This window comes from Coturnix japonica, chromosome 18 (genome assembly GCF_001577835.2).
Source record: "Coturnix japonica isolate 7356 chromosome 18, Coturnix japonica 2.1, whole genome shotgun sequence".
Taxonomy (NCBI): Eukaryota; Metazoa; Chordata; class Aves; order Galliformes; family Phasianidae; genus Coturnix; species Coturnix japonica.
In genome coordinates, this window is record NC_029533.1 from 4,784,431 (window position 1) to 4,804,219 (window position 19,789).

Here is a 19,789-nt window from a genome sequence, read left to right on the forward strand (position 1 = left end):
TATGGACACTTAGTGTGGATTTAATAGAGGCACCGTGAGTTACCAGCAGCCAGCACTGGGACCATCGTGCTGCAGATGTCTGAAATCCACTGTGGGACATCGGGTGGCAGCAGGAAGCTTTCCCCAGGCTCTGCTTGGCACCAGCTTTGGCTCAGGACACACCTTTGGCTGCCAGTGGATTTGGTAAGGATGTTTCCTATTTGGCTGCACTCAAAGCCCCAGCACAGCTTCCAGTTGGCAGATCTTACAGAAGGCAGCGATGGAAACACGCTGTCCTTCCAAAAATACTTCAAGGGAAACGATGACCAAAGACAGCTCAGCAAAAAAACAACTGCAACAAACCAAGTTTTGTTTTCCTTTCGGGATGGGGAAGAGCGCTGGGTCCGCCCCACGTGCCTATGGCAAAACCAGATAAGGACAGAAAATATTCAGTCGTTGGGAAGAGCCAAAGGGAGCACGTTGGAAACACACTGGAAACAACAGAATTCCATAAACAAGGGTCTGAAGTCTGTGGCCGGCAGCGTAAAGCAGCAGCTTCGCTGTAATGTCACAAAGAAGTAAACTCCGACAGGTGTCTATGAAATACCCTGACTACAGAAAGCAGTGCTGTCAGACCCGTGGCTGTACAAAAGGAGAAGATTCATGCTATGTAAAAACAGAGGGAGCAAGAGATGGCCTTCAGGTAACCGGCTCTTCCTCACCAACAAAGTAGATTCGTTCCCTGCAGTCCCAATGGTCTGCAGGTTTCTTTTTGGCAGATTGTAATTAAAATGATGGTTGTGGCTTTAGAGAGAAGCCACCGAGTGGCATTGTGCTGGTTGAAGCACGTATGTTTGGGGTGCAGGGATGTTGCAGGGCCCTGCCCCCCCCCCCCCAGCCACACACACAGCTGGGGGCACTCGGCTCTCATTAGTGTCCGTGCTTCTCATCAGCAAGGTACAACTTCTGGTTCCTAACCAGTCCAGTCCCAGAGGCAGAGTAAAGAGGTTCTTGTAAAGACCTACGAACACTTTGTGTTCCTAAGGAAATCAAATCCAAGCACGTGCAAACGCTGCTCCTGGTCGGGTGCGTTTCGCTCCGGTTCCTCCACTCGTGCAGCAGCATTCTCCTGCAGACAGATTCCAACCCTCTTCCATTCTCCCCCTTCCAGTCCTCTCTGGAGCCTTGACAAGCCACCCGTCCATTTTTGTCCTCTACATTTTTCCTCTGCACATCCTTCCTGCCCTTCCCTCTTCCTCCGGCGCGCCCTGTTCCTCTCCAGCTATTTTCGGAAGCTGAAGATGTCGTGTGTTTTCACTCCTCTCCTGCCTTCACCTCCCGGCTTAGGAGAAGATTCCTCCACCAGCCCCCCATAGGGGCAGCCCTCGGCCGCAGGGTGGTGACCAGAGCATTCCACCGCAGGGATGAAGCCGCTGTCCCACATCCCCGTCCCACACAGCTGGCACAGGTTGTGTAGACTGCAGGGGATGCGGGGCAGCAGGTGGAACTGATAGAGCAGGCTCCTCGCCTAGAGGGGAGAGAGACAAAGTCATTCCCTCGTGCCAGGGTGTGGATACAAAGCACATTGGGCCCTGGGAGAGGAGTCAAAACTTGGGGTGCCCCTCCTGAGCTGGAGGTTAAACAGGGCCTGGAGGCACTGCCAGCAGGTCCATTTAGCAGGAGCTGCCCTCAGCACAGGATTCCTGCCTCTGAGCATCGCAGTGCCTACATCTGCCCTGCAGCCTGGGCTTGGTGCTGCTGTGTGCTGGCACATCCCAGCAGCATCACCCTGTTCTTGCAGGCTGCGGGCAAGCAGGGGATACAGGAGGTGTGGAAGATGAAGCACCAGTCTCTGGTTTTCTCTATGCTCTGACTCATCTCATGGGCCCGAGAACCCACCTCAGCACACAGACATTTACCTTCCTGAGTACGAGCTCTCCATTCATGTGCATAGCCAGGTTGCCGAAATGCAGCAGCATCTGATCGGTGGCCAGCTGCTGTTCAATGACATCATCCCCATAAATCACCACGATGGCCACACAGATGAAGAGGTGGAAGTAGTCTGTCTGCAAGGAGAACAAGGGCTGGGTAACAGCAGGTGGAGGCTGAGCTGTGGCTCCCCACCCTCCACAAACACATCCCAAGGAGAGATTTGTTGCTCCTTCCAGTTCTGCCTAGTGGTGCTCATAAAGGAGCTGTTGTGGAACCTGAATCACAGCTGAGTCAAAGTCTCTCACCTTTCAAGTGTGGGAGCATGGTTTAGACCACAGCTTTCAAAGCAGACCAATGACTGTGGGAAGACATCATCCAGCTGTTAAAGAGGAGTCTGAACCTCAGAATGGATGGTCAGCACATTCTGAAATGCATAGACATCCCCAAGCTGGGGAGCAGCATCCATCCTTTTGCTCTACAGGTAAACCTCTCTGGTAGTTACAGACTCTCTGAAACATCTACAGTCTCCCCATAACATCTGACAGGGATAACTGCTGGAAGATGCCCACAGGGAACACCAGCTTCAGTTTTCTTCAAAGCAGAACTCGAGGAAGACAAAAACAAGCTGTCAGACCTCAGCTAAGAGACTGCTGTGGGAGGGGGAATGCCTGCAATGTAACTTATTTTGGACACTTTGCTATGAAGAGCCCCCTTAAGTAACCCTGCACGGACCCCCACCTGGTAGTGTGCCCAGCACGCTTCCCACATGCGCAGAGCCTCAGCATCGGGGAACTCCCGTTTAAAACAGAGAAGGATCCAGCGGTGACAGAAGAGCATCTGCAGGCCGTCCTCCCCCAGGGCAGAAAGGTGCTGATAGAAACGTGGGTGCATGAGCCGCAGCAGCTCCCGCAGGTACATCTGCAAGAAATTCACTTGGCTGAGCCACTGTTTGTGTGCCAGGACCTGCATCCCCAGAGCCCCCCCACGTCCCCAGCACTAGCCAGGCCCACTAACACTGACCTCAGCTCTGTCATCCCACACAGAGGCCCAGCTTGCAGCCCTGGCTCACAGGCAGCTCCTTATGTTCAACCAGGAGCACCCTGGGCCACTGCAGCTATTCCACAAGGGCTGGGCAAAGCAGAATGCAACCCTTGAGAACAGACAGGATATGGCTATCTATAGTATTTCATTTCAGCAGGGGCTGAGAAATATGTGAGTGATTTTAGGAAGCCTGATGCTATGGGCACGCTGCAGAGCATAGCCCATACAAGAACTAATTGCACCTGACCAGCAGCATCCCACCAGGCTTCCATGACAGACTTACTGTTTTACATCAGAGCCATCATGACCTGGACAGGAGTGTTGAGATTTAAAACGTTATTTCCCAGGATTCTGATCAGCAAGCAACTGACATTAATGTTCAAATCTAAAAAGTTCCTATTTTTTAAGCAAGGTCACTTTATTTTAAGTAACCGTGCCGGATAGGAAAGGCTTTTCATTTGGATATCATTAAAGAAACATCCATAACAAATGTTAAAACCTTCAAAAAAGCCCATACAAAGGGCTGCAGCTCCACTACTCTGCCTCATTCATATCTAATGCCCCCAAATCAGGACAGAAACGAATGAGTGAATCTCCTCTGCCTGACAGAAGCGCAGAGAAAAAGGCAGCAGAATCCTAAATAAAAGATGACCATAAAAGATTCCTTGAATCAGCATCCTTCAGCACAGCCAAGGCAACCTGGCTGACAATTTATTGCCTGTAATTGCCCCTGGAGTGCCTCAATCACCTGAGATCCATTTTATCCATCAGGTGCTTTGAGGATTGGTGTAGGATTTCACACAGACCAGTTAACAGCTTTAAGTCATTCTTCCAGTTTGAATATGGAAGGGTGAAGTTACAGACAAGACCAAACTGAGCTCAGCCCTTCTCCTCACCAGCTGTTTCTCCATGTCCTCATCCCGGGGTGAGCTGATGAAGATGGTGTTCTGCATCAATCCCACAAAGCACCAAAAAGTATCCGACTCATCCAGAACCTCTGCCAGGATTGGGGCGACCAGGTCAGACATGCCTTGGGAATACCCAATTGCTGGGTTAAACACTGCATAGTTCAGCAAGATCCTCCTGGAGAAGACATTCAAAAGGAGAGGTGAGACATGGAGGGAATGGACCTTCCCTCCTACCCCAGCCATTCACCAGGAACATGTTTACAAGTCCCGCACCCATTAAGGAGACTCTGAGGGCTGGTCCTCCACCCCATTAACAGAACCACTCTGGTACAGCCATCCTATGTGTGATGCTCTTCAGTATTCCCAAGGCAGCAGCAGAGGCAGCCTGGGCCATGGGGAATTCTGGAGTTCCCTACATGCTCAGTAGGGCACCGTGTGGGACACTGAAATCAGACATGTCACCTCATTGTTTCCACATTGGGGTTGTTTTCTCCTCGAAAGAACTGGTTGCTGCGGTCAGTCCTCACTACATCCTTATCTACAGTGAACTGCACCTTGCGCCAGAAATCCTTCTGCTCATCTGGAGACATGGAAAGCCTGAAAATTGAACAGCAACACGGGTATGTTGAGACAACAGGAACAGGACTGCCACAAGGAATAAACAGCCTTACTTCAGCATTGGTTTGGAGAAAAAAGCCTATTTCTATACTGAGTTTTCTAATCAGTTGAAAACCAGACAAGTGGTCTGTCCAGAACAGCACATCTTCTGGCCAAAGGTGTTATCAGAAGGGGCTTCCTGGCTTCTGAGTGGGTGACTCAATGTGTTCTGTGATGAAGTCCACTTCAGGAGCAGCTGATGATGCTCTATGCTGCTCCTTGTGGGTACACCTGGGCTCTGGACACAGCAGATCTCACCACTCTGCTGCTATTTACTTCAAAACAATAATAATATTGCAGTCTCTCTCCAGCTTAAATTTACCCACAACCAGTTTGCAAAGCACAGTTCTGGCAGGAATAACTTCCTTGAATTTGACACAACTTATTCCCTATTTTTACATCCAGATATATTCATAAAGAAACCTAAAATCATGTTTTCACCTTCAGCCTGCTAAGCCACATCAGGCCATAGCCTTGCCTGCAATACAAACTCCCTGCATGGTGCTGTTGGGGCTGCTCTAGAAGCTGGGTGAGATAATATCAGAGCTTTCTGGTGAGACTGGCTGTTCTGTGAGCAACTCTGCTCCCCTCACCTCCATCCCCAGCAGCTCTCAGGAGGGAGAAGCTAAAGAGAGGGGAGCAGCAGAGGCCGAGGCCGCTCTGTTACCTCTTCTCCTGGATCTCAAAGTATTCCTTCCTCTTCTGCACCCTCAGTGCCTCTCTCTCCTCAGAGGTGGACTCATAGCTGTAGTAGCGCAGCAGGAAAGGCCACACTTCCCCACGGATGGACATGTCGATCCCACCGAAGAAAATGGCCTGGAAGGAAGAGCAGAATCATAGAATCATAGAACGATTTGAGTTGGAAGGGACCCTAAAGGCCATCTGGTCCCACACCCCGCACTGAGCAGGGACACCCACAGCTCCATCAGTGCTCAGCGCCCCGTCCAGCCTGACCTTGGCTGTCTGAACAGAAGTTAGGACCGGTTGAGTTTTAGCAATCCTAAAAACAGCAACAAGGAACTGCCCGCCACTGTGCTGCGGTGGCTTTGCAGCTCTCTCCTGACAAGTGACGCCTTGATTCAAGCTCCTGCAATTTGCACATGTTTAGAGGGAAAGTGCTGGCCTTCTATTCCCAGACGAGACACAAATCGGGCTCATTTCAATGTCAATAACCCCCCCTGGAGAGGCTCTATGATTAACGTGTCGTTCTCATGTCACGGCTTAATCCCCAATCTTGGAGACACCGCATTTCACTGCAAACCCCTCTCAAGACCCGGACAGGAGCTCCCCTGCAAGCCTCACATTCTTTCATACAGTCATCTCGATTTTTCTTTCTTTGATTTGCTCACAGCTCATAGAGCACCCACACGTTGGTTTACCCATCCTGCTGCCTCCTTGGGATGATGCTCGGATCTCACCTGCAGAGCTCTGCGGTCCCACCAATGCCTCCAGCCAAGCACCATGAGCAACCTTCATCCCCTCTGACATCACCTGCCCTCCACAACTCCATGACTCTGCCCAGCACAGAGCAGCAGCCCCAACTCACCTTCTGCAGCTTGTACTCCTCCTCCACCTGCCCACAGTGGTTCAGGTGGCTGAGCCATGCTGACACATCCAGGCGCCTGTATGTATTCTCCTCTGGGTGCGTCTCTGATGAGGGCAGCTTGGGCCGACGGATGGAGAACTGCATGCACGTCTTCTCATCAGAGAGCTGCTGAGGGAGGGGAGCGAAACAAAACCAAACAAAAATGAAGGCGGGAGGCAGAGATAGGAGCAGCAAAACCTTTCCCTGTGGTTCTTGTAGGATTAAGCTCCCAGGCACAGCACTTAGCGAGGTTGTTTTCTTAATTCCAACCATTACAATAGCATGAGTGATTAGAATAATTAAAAATAGGAATGCCACGAAACAGCTTCATCTTTAACAACAACAAAAAAAAAGCCCAGTTTCCTATTCCTCCCCCCATCTTATCCCTGACCTGAAAGTGAATTAATGCTGCTTACAGCAAAACTTCACCCTGCCAGGAATGCCTGCAATAAATTACATATGATTGGCCATATACAAAGGGATTGCTGTTAGGCAAGCGGGGAACGGCACTGCCAGGCTCTCTAAGGGCACTCCTGATCCCAGTGCAAGACTGCAGCTGACATTTAATTTAAAAATCAAAGGTTGTTCAATGCAAAAAGTGAGCCCATGCGACCATAATAAGAAAAGCAGCGGGGGTCTCTGTGGGAAGGATGGAAATTTAAAAATCACTGTTTCTAATAAGCACATATAGTATCTTAAACAGATAATTAAACAGCTCTTATCACATTTGTATGTAGATTGAACAAAATATGGCAAGATGCCTTGTCAAAACATTTTCGGATGCAGTATGCTATGCTTCACAAAATGGATGAAAGGCTCGGATGGAATTTCCAATGTACTGCTGCAGGTTCCCAGCCACCTCACCACCCAGAGCACAGTGCTGACCTACCTGCTTACCACAGCCAGCAAAATTACCCCCTAACGAGGTTCCTGCCTTATCTGCCCCACATTCCACGGGCAGAACAGGAATGGATGATGAGCAAACATAACCAAGACCTCCCAGCTAACTGCTGGCTGCATCCCAGTAACAGTCGGTGCCTTGCTGCCCTATTTAGTGATGGGACCTCGCTGCTTCATTTCCCCAGCTCCTTGTGAGAAGTCCCCCGCCCCACCTTGCCCGCTACCTGCTCCTTCAGGTGGGTCTCGGTGCAGTACTTCCACTGCTGGAACACCTCTGACACTTTATCCAGGCCTCCGTGGTGAAAATGGAAGATCTTGTACTGGCTCTCCCGGCTGGCGACTACCAGCTGCCCACAGGTGCATGCCTCGTCACTGCAGAATGGAAGTGGAGAGGGTAACGTGTGGTTAGAATCAGAATCATACAGTCACAGGATGGCTGCAGTTGGAAGGGACCCTGAAGGCCCCACTTCTGTGAAAGGTAACCTGTTACCTAAAGAAAAGGCGCAGGGATCTCATTTGTCCCAGGTCCACTCTGAAGACTCCGCAGATCTGCTCCAGGGCTCCCACCTTTTGCTGCTCCTCACCCTGTGCTCGCCCGCTGCTCCCTGGGCTCTGGGTGCTGCTATTGGGGCTCTCTGTGCAGCAGTAGGAACGTGGCACGTGGTCATCACCTGTGTCCCTGCAGCAGAGCAAGGAGAGAGCCCAGCAGTGTTAGCCAGGGCCTGCAGTTGCGTGAGACAATCACAGCTGCCACGAGCTCTGACATTGGAATTCAGGGCAGGTCTAGAGAATCAATAACAGGCTGCTTACAAAAGAGATTAAATGATTTTTATTGAAATCAATGCCCTGCCATCCCAACAGATGCTCCTGGGTTTGGTCCGCTGCACACAGAAGTGGGGAGAGTGGAATGTGTTCCCCATCACTGCCTGGAGTGGCGAGCTGTGCACCCTGGGTCTTACCTGGCAAAGTCCCTCTGAATACAGCAAGACCAAAAGAGGCTTCTCCTGAACTTCCCCCATGCAATCAAGCCCCACAGGCCTTGATTCAGGCATATCCACTTCACATTCCCATTTGCAAGCTTGGCACTTGGGGAGTTAAGGAGCGGGAAGTGACATGTGAGCTCCAAGCCAGCCTGGAGCAGGAGAGTGAAGCAGCACGCTGCAGGGAGCTGGGAGCATGCTGCAACCATGCACCCACCCCAAGGAGCAAACGAAGCTCTGAGCAAACACCCTGCATGGCCGGCAGCAGCCCCAATCCCAAAAGAAAAATATCACTGCTTCGAGAATTAAGTGAATCTGAAACAGTGACCCCTCGGTTCTTAAAAAGGCCAATACATGCGAACAATCTCAGTGCAAGCTCTGAATGGGTTCCGCTGTGAAATCAGGGTTTGCAAAACAAGGCAAGTAGCAGGTATAAAGACAGCCCCCTGCAATGCCACTTTATGCAATGTTTTCTAATCCGCTTATCTAACAATGTAGGCACTGAACGCTGAAAATCACACACTCAGCATGCATCTGCAGCACAGCACATCAGTATGCCTGCCGAGCCCGGTTGCAGTGCTTCTGCACAGGGCCCAGCCCCACGTGTAGCATCTGCCCGTGGTTCAGGTCACTGCACCCCAATGGCCAGGGCTCTGGACATCCCCCTTGGCTGTGGGTTACATTTTTAATGGTTCCAATGGATGGCTCAGAGCCTCAGCGCCCACCCGCATGGGAAACAGCCCCCCCAGCCCCTTCCATCACTCCGCAGCATTATGTAGGGACAAACACTGCTTGGCTGTCAGCTTGAAGAGCAGCTCCATGGCTCCATTTGTGATGATCTGCTGCTCCGTGCTGGTGTTCCAGTCCAGCACGTTGGTCTCAACAGCACCATGCAACGCTGCAGGCTTGGGGCAAAGTGGTTGGAACGCTGCCTGAATGTGAGCCACCAAGAAGGCGGCCAAGAAGGTGGCCAACAGCATGTAGGCTTGTATCAGAGGTGGAGGTCAACCTCTGCTCCCAGTTAACAGCAATAGTATGAGAAGTAATGGCCTTGCATTGCACTGCAGGGATTCAGGTTGGATAGCAGGAGTGGCCAGGCATTGGCACTACTGCACAGGGAGTGGGGGGGGGTCACCATCCATGGGGGTGTTCCAGAGCCACGTTGCTGAAGGACACAGTGAGTGGGCACGGTGGGGATGGGTTGGGGTTGGACTTGGAAATCTTGGAGTTCTTTCCCATGAAAACTGTACAGTTCTTTGTGAAAATTCAACTGCTATTTGCAGCTCAAGCCGCAAAATGTAACACCTTCCTATAAGAGCTCTGTAGCTCATATGAATGCAAAAGTAACAGGAGTCCTGGTTCAGGACACCCGTGTGGGGCTGCCTGCTGTAAGCAGCTGGTATTTGTGAAGCAACACTCAGCAGCAGGCACAGCTGGTTCCACAGGATTGCCATGGAAGAGGTGACTCAAACGAGCTGTGAGACTGAGCAGAGGTCTTATATCTGTGTGTGCAGAGCTGAAGAGAGGCACAGAAATGGCTCTCAACTGCTGGCCTATTTCTTCAAACACTGCTAATGTACCCAAGTAGTGGCACATAGAATTACCAGCACTGGTTTGGTGGCTGCTGGGGAGTCCTCTATTCAGGCACACTTGATGTGCAGACACAAGGGAAGAATTTGACCATTTATTATTTATGATAGCCAAGCCATTATACCTGCTGGATGAGGGATTTGCACCAGTGCAGGGCAAAATGCTGGAGGAATATTTAAGAGAGAGCTGGCCATGGGAGCCAGAGAAAGCTGAATGCCAGGAGAACACATGCAATCCCCACGGGAACAGAAGGGACAGAGGGAAAGATTATCAGGGGGATTAGCAAACCCAGAGGCAGGAAGCCCACGGACACAGCCACAAGGCCAGTTATACCTTTTCTCTTTGCTCTGCTCCTGTCACTTTCTTGTCACAAAATACATCTCAGTCTCGCTGGTGAGCAAGATCAGGGAGTGATGTATTTTCTCCCAACCATCATCTGCAGCAATCAATGTCTCTACGCCCCATGAGCTCCTGCTGCTTCTACAAAGCAAAACACACCCATGTGGGGCTGGCCCCATGCTTCAGCTGCAGCAGGAATGACTTGCAGCAGTGGGGCTGACCTGCAGCAGTGGGGCTGCTTTGCCATCCAGCCAGCACGCACCTGCTGCACAGAGACAGGAAACCAGTTGTTATTCCTGTTCCAGAGCCAGGGCAGAGACCTGCAGCAATTACATGGGAAGGCTATTTTAGCGACAAAGATCTAATAAGTCATTTTATGACAAGATGTGACACGTGTAATTATAAGAGGGAGGATGGCAGCCGGGATGTGGCAGTTATTGAGTGCCTCCCAGCCACCTCCCAGAGTCTCTTGCAAAAGCCAAACCCTCTCCACTTGGCTCTCCATCACCACTGCACTCAAGCACACCTCCAGTAATTGCAGCCTGCCTCACATCCTCATCTATTCCTGTGTGCTGGCTTGTTTACAGACAATAAGGATCACCATAATGTATGAGTGCCATGTAATGGGAATGATGTGCCCCTTCCCTCCCCAGGGCTGGTGTTTCTCTGCACTGACCTTCCAGTTCCAATTCTCTCCAGCAAGGTGATGCAGCTCATGGCAGCATCAACTGCCTGCAAGTCCAATGACAGATGGCTTCAAATGAATAATCCATCAATAAAAGTTCAAAGCTATCCCAAAACACCTAAACACTGAGTGCGGCGATGGTACAAAGTGAGGTCAGGTTGGGTAGCTGGAGCCCAAATCTATTGTTCTGATAAATAAAAGAGCGTCCTTGACAACATACATGTATAATGAATTGTGAAACGTGCTGATTTCAGCAATAGATGAAAGAAGTGCAAAAGAACACAGGTAATGTGGAACAAAGCAGTTTGCCAAAACAGCCCTGCTTGCACTGGGTGATGCTACAGAGGGATGGAAGGACACAGCCCAATGCCAAACCCCAACTGGTGGGATCATGCAATGAGGTTGGGAGCTGTGCAGAATTCCCCCTTGGGTTGAAACCATTTGGAACCTGAAGCCCCTCTGCCTCAAAGAGCCCCAACAGAATCAATCCGTGTTGACCCGCAGGGAAGGGGTGGTTAGGAGTTTGGGTGAGCACACAGCCAGGAATCCCCAAATGAGATGTGGGAACACCCTGATGTGGAGGCAGCACAGTGCAAAGCCAGCAGTCCTTCCCACTTGTCAGGGAGACTGCTGAAAACTGAGGATGTCACATCACCAACTACATCAACGTCAACATGGACTTCCCCAAAGCCCGTTCCACAGCTTCCCATTGATCTGTTTGCTTTCAAAACATAATTTTCCCAACGCTGAACTGCGCTAAATGAATGCTATTTAGTAGCTAATTAACTTTCTGTGCTGAAAAGCTCCCTTAATTGCACTTCTTTCACCTTTTTTAGCCCACGTTCTCCAGGGAACCTCAGCTGTCCTACAGCATTTGCTCTGCTCCTTCCTATGGCACTCAGCGGCTCCCAGAACTGCAGAGGTTTGTAGTGAACTGATGTGTTCTGCATCTCCTTCCTCCTTGCAGGTCTGTGATGTGATGCCCACCAGGTACCCAAAAAGCAACACTGAGATGGAAAACGTGAATTCCCAGCAAAGCCCCCAAAAGAATGTTCGCTTTTCAGCCCATTCGGGATGAGAGAAGGGGACCCTTCTCACCAGTGCTTATGTTCTATTTGAAATCAATGGCTTATTTTGCTTTTCTCTTTCAGTTCTACCCATGCAAAAATAAAATCCTATGCTAATTATGCCAATTACAATCAAGCCTTCACACCACCGGTCCCCTGGAAGCCCCAAAAATTACCTTTGTTCTTACACACTTGGCTCTAAGCAGTGGATGGGGAAGTTTGGGCAGCTCTCTACCAGCACCAAAATCATGCACCTCTGATCTGGCCCAGCACCACTGCCCTTGTGGTGCCCAGAATAGGAGCCCAAAGGAGCCAGGTGTTCTGTGTTAGCAGCAAGAGGAGTGAATTACTGATCACACCACTGACGTGCTTAATGTGAAGCAGTCTGTGGGAGCAGACCTCAGCAAGCAGCACCTGCGTATTCCTCAATTAAAATCCCAAACAAATAGCTCCGCCGCCCCTTCGAGCCGTAATTCCTGATCTCAAGTTAGCTGTCACTATTTTTCTTCCACAGAGAGCTGGCAGCAAACCAACAGAGGCAAAAAACCAAACCTGCCATAATTAACATGCTTGCTGTTCAAATATTGATACAAAGCAAGATGGAGCCGTATGTCCGCACTGCTGCTCGGCTCTACCCAACCTCACAGAAGCGGATTGGGGCAGCACAGCCCTGCCCAGAGCCCCCACAGCTGCCCCACTACTATGGGGGAGAACCTCACCGAGGGACAGTGCTGTTCTTACAGGCACAGCTCCAGGTATCAGCAGCACTAAGCTCTTCTCAAACCACATGGACCCAGAGCCAGGCCCTGGGGCTGAAATCACAAAAAAGCAGGTGAGAGTGATGTAAGACACTGCAAGAAGTTACAGGAGTGGGGAACCCAGAGTCTAATTCCCTCAACTCTGGGAACATAACCACCCCTGGCAGCACGACACAGCCCCACTGTGTCTGTATGAGGCCCTGGCCTGGTCTGCAGGGGGCTGAGAGGCACCGAGGTGCTGCCACAACACCATGATGCAACAGCACGCTGTGCTATCCTCGGGGAAGCCATTTGCTGATGAGCTCCCCAGGAAGGACTGAGCAAGACTAGCAGAGATTGCATCAAGCGTGCACAAGGAGCTGCTGCTTGCGTTGCATGCTGAGCCTGTAAGAGCTGTTCGTGTGCACTCATGACTCCTTTGAACCATAAGAACTCTACTGTGGTTTAACTCCAGCATGTAAAGGTTGTTTCATGACCCAGAGAGTGGTGGTCAACGGCTCAGTGTTCGGATGGAGATCAGTGAGCAGTGGTGTCCCTCAGGGGTCAGTACTGGGACCGGTACTCTTTAATATCCTCAATAACATTGACAGTGGGATCAAGTGCACCCTCAGCAGTTTGCAGATGATACTTGGTCTTGAGCTGCATCCAAAGCAGCAGGACCAGCTGAGCACCCTGATCTAGCTGTAGGCATCCCTGTTTATTGCAGGGCCTGCAGAAGTCCATTCCAACCCAATCCATTCTATGATTCTATGGTTATGGTTCACTGCTGCAGTGAGAAACCCCTCACAGCTCCACTGCCCCTGGCCTGGCTAACTGTGGGCAGAAATCCAATGCACCCCTGCAGAGCACCAAGTGCTTCAGCAACTGATTGGCACAGGGATGCTGCCATGACCAGCTAAAGCGACTTTGGAAGCACTGAGAGTCATCGTGCAGGTGTCAGATTCTATCTCGTCGCCAGGACGTACCAAAAGCTTTTGGTTTCACTTTGCTGATGGGGAAATGGAAGCTGCGTAATCTAACAGGGCAGCAACAGCCCAAGGCCAGGTCCAGATCCCGTTTGTCCTCAACTGGTGCCCTTCAAAGCAAGGCAGATGTTTCCTGACAAATAACAGTGATAAGAGAGAAAAGGAACAGACAGAGATGATTTTATTTCCAGCATCTCTCCTCACCCACACAAACACAGCTCAGGACAAAGCCACCGTCTGTGCAGCCACTACCCCCAAGGAACCTGAGAGCCGACAGGGGCACGGGAACCAGTGGGGGGGGACACAGCCCAGTCCTGCCCATGGCCCAACCCAGCTGCAAAGGAGCACAAATGTGTGCTGGTAATGGGGCACTGCCCTCTCTCCAGCCCCAGGAATTGTATAAATGGGAGGAAAGCATTGATCGCTGCATGGGAGCTTGGCAGCCTTTCAAACTGAGAAGAAAAAAAAAAACAAACCAAAAACATAACAAAACAAAACCCAACAATGGATACGTTTTTATTTCCTTATGCTCTAAAAGGCGAGTTGTCGACTTAAAATGACTGACTCATTGTGCAACTCCAAAGCTTCCCAGCTCCCTCCTGCCCCCATTCTGCTCCCTGCCTCGCACACAGCACTGGGGCTGCAGCTCCATCCTGCCCCCAGGAGCAGGTTCTGGGGATCCAGGAGCCATTTGGTGTCATACAAGCTGCCCATCTCCACCCTATCTGACCCAACACACCCTCATCCTTCTGCAACATCACACTTCTCCATTTCTGATGGTACCCAACTGCATGGAAGGGACAGCCGAGCTGGAAAAGCCATGCAATGCATCAATGCAGCTTTTGAAATAAGCACGGAGCAAAGCAGAAATTCTCTTTATTGCAGTTCCCCAAAGGAGAGGGAAATAACCAGAAACAGTCACTCCTCTTTGGAGGGAGGGTGGTGGCTGGGGGGCAGGGAGGGAGCTGCCGCCAGCAGCACTAACTTTGTTCGCACTCCAGCTCTGCTGCACGGAGGAGCTGCCAACAGAAAATCCTTCTGAAACAAGGAAGCTGTTTTCAAGTTTGTGGTGACTTCTGGAGCAACATCCCCTGCCCCTAAAAAGCTGGGGTGAGCGTTGGGAGTCAGAGTTATGCACAAGGCATTTGCAGAGTATTGTGTACAAACTCCCTGGCTCAAGCGGTTTGCAAGTAGCACCCAGATCTGCAGCTATCATGAACAAGGCCCCGTGGGGAGGAACAACTTGGCACAAAAGAATGGACACGCTGGACAAAAGCCTTTCAAGCCTCAAGTCCCAAACAATGAAAGGTCTGTTTAATTAATCTGTTGCAAATTATGAGGGCCACATCCACTGTAAGAGGCTTCCAGGCTGCTGCCAGAGGAGTTAAAATAAAGGAGAGAGGAAGGAAGGAGCAGCCCCCAGGAGCAGCAGGCAGGCAGGGCCAGCAGGGGGCTCCCCAGCTGCCAGGGCAGCGTGCACACAGTGCTTGCTGTAAGCCCCCAATCTCTTTGCTGCAGCTATTGGACTCTGAGAACACAGATGTTACCACTAAAAGGAGTGAAAGAAATAGAAGTTTCCTAAAGGTTGCTCCAGACAGCAACCCCTGATTGGTGATCACTTACTGAAACTCAGGTTGCAATACTTCAAAAAGGAAATGCACTTTTTCTATAGGGACAGAAACAGCTCAAGCACTCTCAGCATCGCGTGCTGCTTCCAGGTATCAAACTACATCTCCAAAGCAAACTAAAGCACTGGTAGCAGTGGAGTTCAGTTGTTTTGTTTTCCTTTTTGCAAGAGGTCAAAGTCATCACAGCATTCTCTGAAAGCACGTGCAGATGAAGGCTCAGCCCCAAACAGCAGCTCAGCACTGGAGGAAAACCTCACTCGGGAAGCAAAACTCAGAAGCAACAGAAGTGAAACTGCAAAGCCTATTTCACAGAGTCAGCCAACACACAGAATGGAAGAAGGAAAAGTCAGCTGTCAGAAGCTGTATTTAACTCATTCAAAGGCCCCTCCAAGCTTTCAAGGTATGTCTCACAGCATTTATCTAGTTCCCAAAGCCTTCTCAAGGTCCACAGCCACCAATAGGATATGGGCATGCAGAGAGCTATAAGGGGCACTTTCAATACCATTTGGAAACCTCATCCCAGCCTGAGCAACCTGCGCTGCATTCAAGGCTGCCCAGCAGGGAGCAGTGTGTTCAGAAGGGACCGTGAACACTGCCCTGCAGCACCAGGCTCCCACTTAATGACTGCACACTGCTAAGACCTGCACCAAACATGAGGCCAATACAAAGGCCTGACATCACCACACTTACGTATCCAAAAAAGACATCCAGAAAGAGTTAAACCACTTAAAACACTTCCTTCCATAAACTTGTTCTTACTGGCATTCTCTGGGTTTGAGATTAGACCATGAAGCACGGAGGCCAAATCTCTCTCCAAGCGTCAAGTCTCCGCACAGTCCGTGCGTTGCTGACACACACAAAGTAGAACTTGTTTTTCCTAATTTCAGGTGTAGTTTCAAGTTCAGCTGTATCCTTAAAATCAGCCCTGGGGTGCTTCATGAACACACCCCTCCTCTGTGTGATGGAATCGAGTGATACAGTGTGGAGACTGCAAGGCAGAGAGCCAGAAACACCGCAGATCAATGTGGGAAGTGATCAGGTGCATGATGATAAAGCCTTGCTTTGCCATGGGGCCTTCTTTCCCCCCAGAGTTGACTGCAGGTGCCATTGTGAAGCACTGATCTTTGAACGCACCAGTGCTGATCATATTAACCAGGTTAAACATTTCAGAATTCATATTTCTGCCCTATTATGACCGTGTTGTCAGCAGAGCAGCCTTCCTGCCCCTGCAGCACTTTGCCCGGAAGCCAGGCTTGCAGAACACCAGCCAGACTCTTTGATGTGGCTTTGCACCAGCAGCTAACACAGCACAGCACAGCCAGCAAGACCCACAGAGGACCTTCCCACTTCAGTAATGCTGCTCCCAGGGCTGCAGACAGCTCACCCGAGAGGGCCACACATGCACAGTCCTGCATGATGGACAAGGCCAGGGTTCAACGAGCAGGAGCAGGACTGGCCAACAAGCAATTTCCTGTGAATTACACAGGTGTCATAATCGAGAGGGAATTAAAGCAAGTCTGAAGCCAGACAGGATATTCAGCTCAATGTCACTGTCAAACTTCTCAGCTTCCTTTAACATTCCCAAGCTCAGCAACCAGCAAACCAACGATTCACTCCAAAACTGGAAAAACAGACGCACTCACCTGCTTTCATTATCCAGAAACACAGAACTACTGCTTTTCACAAGGGCTTCGCTAATGGGAGAGAGGCAGAATGGGGAAGAGAAGGCATCAGAATCAGAGTCAAAAGTACTGTCCCTGCTCACATCATCAGCAAACAGCTCCAGGGAGCCCTCGTCCTCCCCTGTCTCTGGCCTGCAGTCCAGCCCTTCCTCCACTGACAGCTCTGACCTGTTCTGCTCATCCTGAGAGCTGATTGTCGATAGGATTCCTGAGTCGCTGCGGGCAGGTTGTGGGGACTGGTGGGCACCATCTGCTGCCACACAGCTCTGGGGCAGCTTCTCCCCATCCAAAGAAGGGGAATTGATGTCAGCCCCGTCCTTCACGAGCTGTGACACAGTCAAGATGTCTTCCTTCAGGACCACTGTCCCTTTTGACTCGTTGGGAGAAGCCTGCTGAGCAGCGCTGAATCCCTGAGCGTGACGGCCTCGTTTGCGGGGAGCTTTGCGGACCGGGGAGCTCTCAGGAGTGACGTAGCGCAGGGCTTCTTCATCCTGCCTCTGGATGCGTGAGTTTGGGACCCAGGCAAGGATGAGTGTGGTGCCAAGCAGCTCATCCTTCTCCATGTACAGGCACAAATAGCCTACAGGAGAGCAGAGCAGTAATCAGTTACAGCGCAGCTTCACTCTTAGGAAAGCAGCTAAGCCAGGAACTTGCCCTTCCTCATCACCTCCTCTCTTCACCATCACCGCACAAGGGCAAGGCAACTGCTTTTTAATCATCAGGACAGAATTCTGCCAAATGAATTGTGGAGTTCTCAGCATCACTCGATATTTAGAAATAATTCCAGGTCTGCACATGGCTTTTGAATACTCTAAATTCCCTCTGGCTTAAGTGAAGACAGAAATTGCATGCAATGCTTTCAACTTCCTGGCTGGATTACTAATTGAGAGTAAATTCTGAAATATGTTGCCACATGAAAAACTTTCACTGTTTGTTAGTTGAACAACATCAAGCACCAGCTGAATATTTCTTCTTTTTAAGAATATTTACCTTAGTGTAGCCAAAGGGCTACAATTCTCACGGAAAGCCAATAGAAGAATCACACATATGAAAGGGGAAGTGTGGGTCAATGTTCACAGAATAATCAGTTTTGTGAAGTTAAGCCAGTAGCCACAGCTTTCTTTGATGAAAACATAAAAGAGCACAGTAACAGATGAGAATAAAGGGACAGGGGCAGTATTTATCTTCATTTATGCCAGTGCATGCAACCACAATCAGGTTTTATTTTCCCTCTACCAAAGGTTGGTGAGGCCACTGTAGCAATAACAGTTACAGGATGATACTTGGCTTCGCTGAACCATACACATTTAAAAGAGCAACAGAAGTTAGTGCCCTCAAATGACAACTGTTCACCTTCTGGCAATACGAAAGGATGCACTGAAACAGGTAAATCTATGCTACCATAAGAAGCGTTGTCAGTTTTTCCTATTAAAAGTACTGATAGATCAGCTTGTGGATGGCTTTCCTTGGTGCCTGCCTTGCCTCGTGCCCCACTGGTGTGGGGATGCTGACAGGAACAAACTCCCCATGAAGAGGAGAGGGTAAAAAAAGGTGAGTGAGCAGTGCCTGCAGCTCCTCACCTGGGTGGTGCTCCCCGATGCCCTGCAGCAGCTCAGGTGGGTGGACGCAGACATTGTTCTTGGAGTAGATGATCTCCCCATCGAGTACAGAAGATGAAGTGCTGCTGCCACCAGGATTCAGGGTCAGGAGGTCAGAAGCTTTAGAGGAGGCACGTCGGAGGAGTCGCCCCAGAGACATCGCCGAGGAAATGTTTCCATTATCTGTCAGCTTTAATCAGGAGCCAAATTCAGAAGATCTGTCAAGAAGGAGGAAAGAACAACGTTAGAATAAACACAAGGGCAGTGCAGCACGTGCCTGTGGCTGCCTGAGAAGGAAGAGCCTCCAAATGCTCTGGATCCCTAATGGCCCCTCTGCAGGTTAAGCATGCTAAAGCACATAACTGTGGGATGTTTCCCTGTGCAGTGAAGGGATATGGAAACAGTAAAAAAGCAAAACAAAATGACCTTTGGTAGATAAAAAATTTATTCAGAGAGAAGTGACATCCCATAGATGGCCCAACAGAACTCAGAGCAGGCACTACTGCCACCACTGCCTGCAGCTGGAACACGCAGCATTGCAGCTGCTGTTCTGCCAAAGGGACACGAGGAGAGGAGACGCCTACTTCTGTTCTTCTGTATTTACAAGGCCTCACTTAAAGAGGAGCAGGCCGGCCCGACCCAGCAACACTGTGTATTGCCACAGGACTGGGTGCAGGTGCAACACTCATTGCTCACTCCATGGTCTGCAGAGCACATGGAGGGGCAGCCAGGAGGAAGAAAAGCAGACAGGGTCAGGTTTGTGCTCTTGGGGAGCGGGGAGTACGTAGGGGTGTAAAGGATGTGCAGTTTAACATGGAATTGCTCTGATTTCTTGAAATGTGGTTCTAACGGTATCTCTGGATAAATGAGGAAGCAAGGAGGCCAAGAGGGCAAACAGAAACCAGAACTTCCCCAAGAGCAGAGTGAAAGCTGCTGGGAAGTCTTTCACACCAATGTCTCCTCCTTGCATCAAAAGCAATGCATATCTTCAAGTCTCAGCTCTAAGAAACAAACACCAGCAGAGCCATATGCTCACTCCTCTCCAGACTGTCAAAAAACCCACATTACTGCTTCAGGCTCTAGGTTGTATCTTGGAAGAAGTCATTTGTTCGAGGATATCTACAGAGGAAGCCACCTCTCCTCTTGCTGCACCCTGCAAGAATAGAACCAGGGAGCTCTGCTGCAGTTCCTCCTCCCCACCACTGCGTTGAGTGCTGAGAGTCCAAAGTGGTGATGAGGAGCAACCTGTGCAGCATCACTGGCATTGAGTTTCCACCACACACACAGGGGCTCAACTGTCTAAAAAGGCAAAGCCTGTATAAGCAAAGAAGGAAGGTGTGATTGTGGTGACTGCAGCCCCAGGGGCTCACAGGATGCAGGAAGAGGTACAGGACTTCTCTGCCACGAGAAGCAGCATTTAATTAGCTTTTACCTGGCACAGTGCGAACAAAGCAATAAGTAAAGATCTAAATTCCTTCTGCTTTTCAGCTTTTTT

General features: G+C 50.3%; 1 protein-coding gene across 4 annotated transcripts in view; it reads right to left on the minus strand.

Annotated features, from left to right (window-relative positions):
- Positions 1 to 19,789, minus strand: part of TBC1D16 (TBC1 domain family member 16) — a 22,871-nt gene continuing 3,082 nt past the window's right edge. Inside the window, exons 2-13 of one of the 4 annotated variants that reach the window (XM_015880067.2) lie at positions 18,277 to 18,512; positions 16,865 to 17,276; positions 16,658 to 16,708; positions 7,493 to 7,681; positions 7,215 to 7,374; positions 6,064 to 6,228; positions 5,185 to 5,333; positions 4,323 to 4,457; positions 3,849 to 4,035; positions 2,650 to 2,829; positions 1,899 to 2,045; positions 1 to 1,507 (exon numbers count right to left, since the gene is read on the minus strand). In XM_015880067.2, coding sequence (XP_015735553.1) covers positions 1,262 to 1,507; positions 1,899 to 2,045; positions 2,650 to 2,829; positions 3,849 to 4,035; positions 4,323 to 4,457; positions 5,185 to 5,333; positions 6,064 to 6,228; positions 7,215 to 7,374; positions 7,493 to 7,681; positions 16,658 to 16,708; positions 16,865 to 17,276; positions 18,277 to 18,454 — 2,199 coding nt within the window. In that variant the 5' untranslated portion in view covers positions 18,455 to 18,512 and the 3' untranslated portion in view covers positions 1 to 1,261. Of the gene's footprint in view, positions 1,508 to 1,898; positions 2,046 to 2,649; positions 2,830 to 3,848; positions 4,036 to 4,322; positions 4,458 to 5,184; positions 5,334 to 6,063; positions 6,232 to 7,214; positions 7,375 to 7,492; positions 7,682 to 16,657; positions 17,277 to 18,276; positions 18,513 to 19,789 lie in introns of all 4 variants that reach the window. The other 3 variants (XM_015880066.1, XM_015880065.1, XM_015880064.2) reach the window with 3 other exon arrangements.